General features: G+C 32.6%; 1 protein-coding gene across 1 annotated transcript; it reads left to right on the top strand.

Annotated features, from left to right (window-relative positions):
* LOC129296934 (shewanella-like protein phosphatase 2) lies at positions 1–1,585 on the top strand (the record flags this gene model as incomplete). Its single annotated transcript, XM_054935328.1, is given in 5 exon segments — positions 1–99; positions 102–255; positions 257–455; positions 458–619; positions 621–1,585. Coding segments are annotated over 5 exon segments (1,106 nt in total), but the record flags the coding sequence as incomplete, so codon positions are not given.
* Between the last annotated feature and the right edge of the window lie 8,343 nt (positions 1,586–9,928).

Genomic DNA, 9,928 nt, shown 5'->3' with positions numbered 1-9,928 from the left:
CGGTAGAAAATCCTACCCTCGCTGCTGTGAGCGAGCCGTCTTCTCCTCTTTCACGTTTTCTCCCTGCGTTGCAGACCCGCCTCCCTTCACCAGACCGTCTATTGCCATTGGCGATCTCCATGGCGATCTTGAGAAATCCAAACAGGCTTTCCGACTTGCCAAGCTGATAGATGAGTCCGATCGTTGGATTGGAGGGTCCACCACTGTGGTCCAGATCGGGGATGTGCTGGACCGGGGAGGTGAAGAGCTTAAGACCTCTATTTCTCGAGAAATTGAAGCGCGAGGCAGCTAGAAGTGGTGGCGCCATCATTACCATGAATGGGAACCACGAGATTATGAACGTGGACGGCGATTTCAGGTACGTCACCCAACCTGCTCTGGATGAATTTAAGGTATGGGCGGACTGGTTTTGTTTGGGGAACAAGATGAAGAGTCTTTGTCGAGGGCTGGAAAAAGCCCAAAAATCCGTTTGAACGGGATTCCCTCTGTTTTTTGCGGCGTTAGGGAAGAATTCTTTGACGGCTTTAAAGCCAGGATTGCTGCACTGCGGCCTAATGGTCCAATTTCGAGCCGGTTTTTGTCGCAGAATCTGACTGTTCTGGTTGTTGGAGATTCGATTTTTTGTTCACGGGGGGTTATTGCCCGAACATGTTACGCTTGGATTGGAGCGGATTAATGAAGAAGTGAGGGATTGGATTAACGGGTTGTCAGGGAGACGTTCGCCTGCTTGTTGCCGGGGGAGGAATGGTGTGGTTTGGTCGAGGAGATTTTCGGATGAATTGGCTAGAAATTGTGATTGTTCCACGCTTGAGCATGTTCTCTCTACGATTCCTGGTGCGAAGAGAATGATCATGGGCCACACAATCCAAGAGGTTGGGATAAATGGTGTTTGTGATAACAGAGCTATCAGGATTGATGTAGGCATGTCAAAGGGTTGCATAAATGGTTTGCCTGAAGTGTTGGAGATAGAAGGGAAAAGGTCAGGATTGCGGATATTGACATCAAATCCTTTGTACCAGAACAACATATCTCCTGGCTTGGTTATAGAGAAAGAAGGCCGTGGATCGTTGCTTCCAGAACATCGACCACAGCAAGTGGAGGTGAAAGCTTAATAGCGTATAATTTTATATGATTTTTCTCAGCTTTGAGCTTTTCCTCAAGTGGCATTCCATGGCTTAAATATGGGTTCCAGATTTCAAAATCGATCATATCTGCAGTCCAAAAGCTTGGGGAAAAAATGGGAAATATCAATGAAGAAGGAGAAATGGTGTAACAAGAATATAGTCTATTTGCCTGCGATGATAACTGAGAAACCCTCCAAGTAATACTGCATTGCTACCTCAGGAATTTTACTCTGAAGGTATTCCTTGCTTCTGTTCTCCAATCTTGTTGAACATGATTTCAACTGAAAAAAGCTCAAGGCTATTGCATCAACATGGTTTCAGACTAAATTTCCTTTCAACTTTGTCAGGGTGAATTGCCAGAATTAGTTGGTTCAGAAGATGAGAATGATGCCCCGCCAATTTGTAATGAATTTTTGTTTGAATTAAGAACACTGTCTTAATATATAATAAATTTACAGGAAGTCGCGTTGCTGACAGAGTTGCAGAAAATCAGTGTATAGAGGACACGATTAATGCAATGGAGGTCTTTATAATTTACGGGCCATCACTTAGTTAATGATGATAAACAAATAAATGTCATCCATCTAAATAATTGATATACTTTGAAAAGGCATGGTGACTCCCCGTTGAAGAAACAACTCTGCTAAATTCTGTGATGCGGAAACTGAATGGTAACTATCGATAATCTGAAATTTTAGGCCATGTTATCTCATGGAAATAAAATCAAAATTGTCTTACTAATTAAAAGAAAATTCAATTCATAAATTCAATCAAATCTTTTAAAAATATAAATGACTTAACTGTTTAAATAGATTTTTAAAAATCTAAATGACATAATCTTAGCTAATCTAGTATTGCAAATGGATATATTATATCCTTATTTGAAATTGAAATAAAATAAATTAATTTTTTTAAAATTAAATTTGAAATTAAAAGAAGATTAACTAATTTCTTAAATTTTTAAAAAAATATTAACTAAACTAATTAAACTCATAGACCTTAGTATCTTAGATTATGCTCAATATGTTGGGAGGCTTTTTCAAGTCTTTTAGAACTCTATTTGTCTTTAGGACTCCTTGATTATATGAGACATCTCTAATTAATGAATTTAAGGCTTTTTTCATTCTTTTAACTCTCAATCCAATTATTGATCTTTCAATGTCCCTTAATGGGTCAAAAGTATTAAATGTTGTATTTTGACTTGTCTTAATTTCCATCATTCCTTCCTTCTTAAGGAGGATTCGTCCTCGAATTACATATATCAAATAAAGAAAGATATGTAAGATTATAGCCTAATTTGCCTCCTTTAAGTGTATGCTTATGTATTGGACCTTCAATGTGTTGATTTAGGCTCCCACTATGTATTATAGCATTTTGAATATAAATCTCTTTACTTGAACTTTCCTTTATTTGAATGAATTGACTTGAGATAATTCGGTAACATAGCACGCCACTTAGGACTTTGTTGCGACATATGCCATCATCTATGACTTGATCTCCAGGTAAGATGATATCTTAGATGTCACCTAGGATAATATATTGGATGCCAACTAAGTTTTCACGCAGGATCACGTCCTCCTCCTGATCTTAAAGAAAAGTCATCATCATCTCTTGAGGGTCTCCAAATGCTAAATTTGCATATTTATTATCTACTTTGATTAATGCATCATTAAATCCCTATAACAGAGAATTAACATAACTAGAAAAAGAATAATTAATAATATTAGTAGATAAAGCTTTCTCAACCTCTCCTTTTTTTTCAACTTTTGCCTCATTTTCTTTATTTTTTTCTCCCTCTTTTTCATCCTCTCATGTTCTCTCTCTAACTCATCTGCACTTTCTTGAATATTTCCAGTCATGTCATTCTCACTCTTGTATTCCCTTTTCTCTTCATGTTTGAGAGATTTCCTTCAATCATAAATATGGCACTTGGAATAAGAAGGGATTCATCTACATATTTATTTTCATGATAGTTTCTAGCTATTATCAATGACAACAATAACCATGGATTCAATCTCATTTGAATTGGAGCAAGTTTTTAAACTTTTCTTTTTCTTGAGTTTTTACTTTTCATTTACTTGAGACTGCACCTATAAAGAACAGATGGTAGTCAAAGTTTCATAGGTTGATTCAATTTCTTTTAGGTCAGATGCATTACTTAAATGAGGCATGCCTTTATATTCATCCTCACACCTTGTATGCTCACTATAATATTCCTTATCATCCTTAAAGATTATAGCTCACTTGTTAGGACAATGAGAAGCATTATGCCCCTTTTCATAACATATATAACGTTAAGGAGATGTTTTGGTAGAACAAGATATTATAAAGTCAAATGCTTGACCATCATCATATTTGGACTAAGATTCCTCCTTAGCTTTAGATGTAGACTTAACTTCTTGTTTGGCCTTAGAATCCTTTAATTTAGAGGTTAATTTTGAATCCCTCCAATTAAAAGTTGAAAATTTTTATCGTTTCTCCTGAAATATTTTCTCAATTCTTAATGGCTTTGTACACGAGCTATTCCTTTTTATAAAGTGTAAATTTACATATTCATTTTGTCTCTAATTTTTGGCCCAAGTCCATTAATAGTTTGGGTCTTGGAAGCTTCATTAACTTCATGTACTCTAATTCACATCTTAAGTTAATCAAGCATATGTACATACTCCTTCACGATTAGTGAACCTTGGTTGAACAATTGTAGCCTTGTTTTTAACTCCTTGTAGTAGTCAAGCATGTACTTGTTTCTCATGTGCTTCTTAAGCTTTTCCTAAGATTTTGGAAGCTATTTGTCAATGATTCAGAACTTCATTAACAAATCCTCCCAAAATATTAGTGCATAATTAGAAAATTGATAGGTAGTGATTTTTACCTTCTTTTTACTAGGCATGTCATTAGATTGTAAGATTTGCTTCATTTTAAGTTCTTAAATAAGATAAACATCTGGATTTGGATTACCCTTTAATAGTGGATATTTAACTTGTTTGTAGGAAATGTCAAATTTTGATTGAGATTTCTTCTTCACTATAACCATTACATTTATCTCCTTAAGAAGGTCTTAATTCTCTAAGTTTCTTTTTAAGTTGAGTAAGCTTTTCATAGAAAGCCTTATCAAAATCAACTTTAGGTTTTTAGGAAGAGTGTTCCCTTGAATAAGAATACTCACTCATGATGTACCTAAAATGTTAATGTAGCAAAGTAAAAAATTTAAACCTCACACACTTGCTCACATGCTTCACTTAATAGAATATCATTTGTGTTTATCACTCTCTTAATATATAGTTAAACACCCTTTACTCAAATTTAATTTGGCAAAGCCCTAGATGAGAAATGCAAGGTTACCCTTACTGACCAACACTTATCACAAAACCTTAAGCAATCCTTAGATTAATCCAAATAGATAATCAAGTTTATAGTTTTACAAAATTAAGATCTCAAATTTTCATCTCTAAAAATTAATTAAACCTCCTTTAATAAACATCAAATAAGAGTAAATTTTTGTTACAAAAGTATGAGATATATTTTAGGAGTTAAAGGACTCAAAACCAATTGAAAATTATTAAGAAATAAAAAATAGAAAGATGCATCGTGGCATATGCACATGCACTGAGACTGTCCTTCTTCATGCCACGTGTTGTGACACGAGCATCATGCGCTGTAGTGTGTTGTACATTATCAAATAAGCATTATGCTGTCAAATAACATCAACCAGGGCAACTTTCGACACACCTAATTTTTTTCATCTAATGTCTAAATGAGTTGATCTAGGTGTTTATAGAAAACTTTTTTAATGAACTAGTTAATAACATAGGTTTTACGTTCAAATTATTTCACACAAGGAAGTTGGATATCCAAATATATTTTCATAATTTTTTTACACTTTTTACAACTCAAGGGTGTCCAAAACCCCACATTTATGCCAAAAGCCACAATTAACACCCATACTATATTCAATGGATTTAAGACTATCTGTATAACACACCGCATGCACATAATCTCAACAATTCTAAATTTTTACTCCTCAATCCCTTTTAAGATAAAAAATATAAGGGGGAGGTTTTAGCACCACATAAATCATTTAATTTCAAATATAACAATATGACAACATTTCCTATACTTATACTAATATTTTGACCCTATCAAAATCATTGAACCACTTTTAAAATAACCCTGAGGTTCAAAATACAAACATCTAATCATGCATAAATACATAGTGCAAGTGTAACAAAAATGCATTTCCTAATTGGAAATGTCTTATCTAATTACACAAAATAATCTCTAGAGTTTTTTCCCTTTTTGCACTTAAGTTATAGCTTGTAAAATATTAAAAGAGAGAAGTGAGTATAATTACTCAATAATTAATGTACATCTATCTTTAGCATTTGTATATCAATTGACAAAACACATAAATGATAAATGAATGCTCAAATGTATGCAATCACATATATCATAATTTCACAATTTAGCTTATTCTTATTTTCTACAAATCAAATCACAAGGCACATTGCCACAATACAGATAATCATGTGATAATGGCCTAATTCACAATCATAATGCGCATTGCCACACTACCAACAATTATATGATAATGGTATTATCATCATCATGATTTGTCACAAACTTATCAACCATGTGACACGTTGAATATATATATATATACATGATCGATTCCTCATTATGTCTTCCTTATTTCCTCTGACTAAAACAATAAGCTAAAATACTAAATTAGGACTCTGCCTGAGTGACTGGACTACCCAAACTCATCAATTGTAGGGAGAGACCTAGCCAAAGATCACTACACTAATTCTTAAACCACAGGTTCCTCCATTCTCGAATCCTTAGTGGTGTCATAAACCTTAAGCTGGTCTCCTCAATAAAATATGAGATAGTCCATTAATAAACAGTGGGATAAGGTTAGCCTTTATGCACTGAAAGGTGACCATATATTACTATATGGATTTTATCTAATCCTCTCTCTAGGCGAACTCCCGCCAACGATCATGCAATGTGTTGTGCTCACACATACATATTTACACATGTTTGTAATTCACAATAACAAGCTTATAATCTTAAATCATATTATTAGTTTAAGCATGTGAGCAAGACAATCATTTTCATTTATCACTTATAACTTTTACTTGCAATCTCAATCACATTTATATTTTCTTTACTATACTCAATCATTATATTTTAAACAATCACAATCATCATATCAATTGCTAATTTCTCATTTCGACACGTAGTTGTAGTTTGAATTCATTTCAAATTCAACTTCACATTTAGAGTCAAACCAAGGTTAAGAAAACCTCACATGATTTTGGCATATATTAGTAATCACAAATTCAATCATTCAAGTAAGTTCTTTCAAATTTGAAAATATAAATTGATTAATAAATAACTACACAAAAGAGATTTCTCTTGGTTACCTCAAATATTTAAGAAATTAAATGTTCACCCCTCAATAAATTGTTGCTTCCTAGCTTGCTCTTCAAGCCAAATATGTTGTACAGGGTAATTAATCTATAATTAATCAAACCCACATCATCAATATCATTATTCACACACTTAACTTCTTTTCTTAAGTCTTTAAAATATCTAAAACCCTTTTTTTCTCATATTTAGGCTTACATATTGGATATGTTAACTCTCTTTAACTCTCATTAGCTTCATTAAAGGCTTAATTCACCACTAATGGCTTTAAACCACTTTAACAACCCTATTTATTACTCATTTTCGGACATAAATATCCAACAATCACCACTAACAAGTAAACCTATAATTTATAGGTTTAAGTATTCAAAACAATTTTCATTAACTCTATTTGAGCTAATGAGTTTGGACCTATAACCTTTAGAGACCAAAAATCAACTCTCCAACACAAACCCTAACCATATACTTAGGGCCTGTTTGGTATGATGGAATTTGGAGGGTGGAAATGGATATGGAGATGGAATTGAAATTTTTTTTATGTTTGGTTGGTTAAAATCAAGTTGAATTTGATTTCCACATGGAAATCATTTCTATCAAAATTGATGGAATTGAGTTCCATAAAAAAAGTTAGTTTTGCAATTCCACATATCCTCTTTCAGTTTTTACCCTTTCTCTCTCATCCCCTCACACCTTCACACAAATGAATAATACCGACCTCCTCAGCATCGGCAGTGAAGATTGACCTTTGATGTTCGATCTCTGAACTTCACTATTTAGCCGTCATCGCTCGTTTTCCAACATCAACGACCTCCTCCCTCACTGATTCTACTTCCACCACTCCCTGTCATTTGTCTTCTTCCCCCTCTCTTATCAATTTATAGAGAGAAGTCATGGAAAGTGCTATGGGTTTCATTCTTCATTGATTCACTTTGTTGGTTCTTCCTTTCAAAACTATCTGGTCGGCGATTGAAACCCCATCGCATCCAAGGAAGTCTTTAGCGATGGTAGTGACATTACCGTGGGCAACCAGTGTCCAAAACCTTGACGATGTCGCCATCTTCCCCTGTGCTATCCCTTGCTTCCATGTTTGAATCAATTGTTAATGGAGGCTGCATCTGCAATTTCTAATGGATCACGATTTTTACTTGAATGTAGTTTGCTTGATTTTTACTTGCATAAATGTATTTGCTTCAATTTGGATGATCTGGGCAGGGGTAGATTTTTTTAGGATGAGGGGCATTTTAGTCTTTTCATATTTTTAATATTAATATTTAATAAAAATAATTTTCTAATTCCATGAACATACTAAACATATTTTTAAATTCCATATCCACTTTCATATTCATATCTATTTTCACTTCCATATCAATTTTCATTTTCATCAAAATCATTTCTACTGTACCAAACGAGGCATTAAGAAAAATGGGTTGAAAAGGAAAAAGGAAGAGTTAGGGGACTTAATCTTTGAGTTTGATGGCTTAGAAATATCTTTTTCAAGCTTCTTAAGATTGACGCCCTAAAAAAGCTCTCACAATGCTCTTCATTTTCTCTTTCTTTCTCTTCTAATTTTTGAGTTTGATTACAAATATTTATCTAGAAAATGAGCAATGAACAATGACGCATGCTACACGCCACAACATGTGATACAAAAAAAGCCCCTTTAATTTTTTTAGCCCAATGCACCATGGCCCACGACATAAGTGTTGTGGTATGTGGCACAAAGACTTCTTTCTTTGTTTTTCTCCTCTTTTGATGTCCAAGTAACTCAATTTCACTTTGGGCCCAATTTATAATTGAAACTACAACTGAAAACACTCGTCAGCCTTCTTTAACCACACACCACATAAATCTTACTCAATTGCCCTTAATTATCTTGAATATTAAGAGTTTAATTTTTAAGATGTTATAAGAAATGATAGTATAAGATAATAGTTTTGGTGAAACTAATCTTAAGTTACAAAGAAAGTGTAAAAGATGAGATGTGATAAGGCAGGTAAGATAAAATAAAATAGGATCAGATATGATAAGATATGGTAGATAAAATAAGATAAGATAAATAAAATAATATGAGATAAGAATGAAATAAAAAAATATGGTAAATGAGATATGATAAGATTTATCAAAGCAAAAAAAATATATCAACTCTATCATTTATTATATTGAATCTCCCATCTCTCTAACTTTTTTTAGCTCTATTTTTTTTTTATTCTTTTGGCACGATTTTTTTTTCCTTTTTCTTGTAATGATGTTGGCTCTTGTCTTTAAAGCACATTGCCTTTTGTTTCAATTTGAATATGTAAGGAAAAGAGATCCAAAAACCATTAACAAATCAAATGCATTTTTTTATTTTTTATTACAAAAGAATGGATAGAGACAATATACATAGATGGAAAAATAGATTAATAATATAGGGAATAAATGATGAATGAATGAAAATAATGAATTGATAAATAATGAAAAACACAATGACAATGAATGATATATGGAAGAAAGGATGAACAAGTAAGAAAGATAAACATGAGAAATTGAAGAACACGATGAAATGACACAACCTGAAAAAGCAACTAAAGTTCATAATACCAAATGGTACGGAGCAACCAAACTATAGCTCATGATAATTTGAAATCCCACAATGTGTTATCTCATAAAGAACAACACCAATTGAAATAGTCTCACAATTGAAATTTAATTCATGAATTCAATCAATTCTTTTAAAAATACAAATGGCTTAACGTAACATCTTAAAATCTTACTAACTAAATCAAATATCATAATGATAAAAATAATTAAATTGATAAAAACCAGTTGGTTAAACTTATTATTTTATTTAGATAACTATGGTAGACAATAATTAAACTTATTTTCAAGAGCTACCATGGATAACGAGATTTAGTTAATAAGTAGATTTTTTTAAACAAAAACTAATCTTGGTAGAAAAAAAATTAAATTAGTCATTAGTCAAAAAGGCTATTTAAAACCATAAATAATACCCTACTATGATAGAAAAGATACTACCATTGTACATAAAAAATAACCAAAACATATTTATTCATTTTCACAAAAGCCTAGGCTTACTAAATTATGCTAACATGCAAGTCACATCTCATTATAAATACTCAAATATTTATTTTAATAAAAGTCTCAACACTAAAATTCTATATCAAAATATACTTTGAATAAATCAGTTATGCAATTCCAATGGTCTTAGGCCTCAACCACTGGTACTTAACAGTCATCAATAGATAATAAACAATCTCCAAAATCCATCCAAACGAAAAATAAGTCATGTACTGGCAAGTAATTATTCTATAATCTGAAATGGGACTTAAAGTTTATTCAAGCCAAGCTCTCAACTTTCAGATGCTTTCACTTAA

Source organism: Prosopis cineraria, unplaced genomic scaffold, assembly GCF_029017545.1.
Source record: "Prosopis cineraria cultivar Desert tree isolate PC_DT_omini unplaced genomic scaffold, ASM2901754v1 PC401, whole genome shotgun sequence".
Taxonomy (NCBI): Eukaryota; Viridiplantae; Streptophyta; class Magnoliopsida; order Fabales; family Fabaceae; genus Prosopis; species Prosopis cineraria.
The sequence above is the reverse complement of the archived record's forward strand: the minus strand, read 5'-3'. Positions and strand labels throughout refer to the sequence as shown.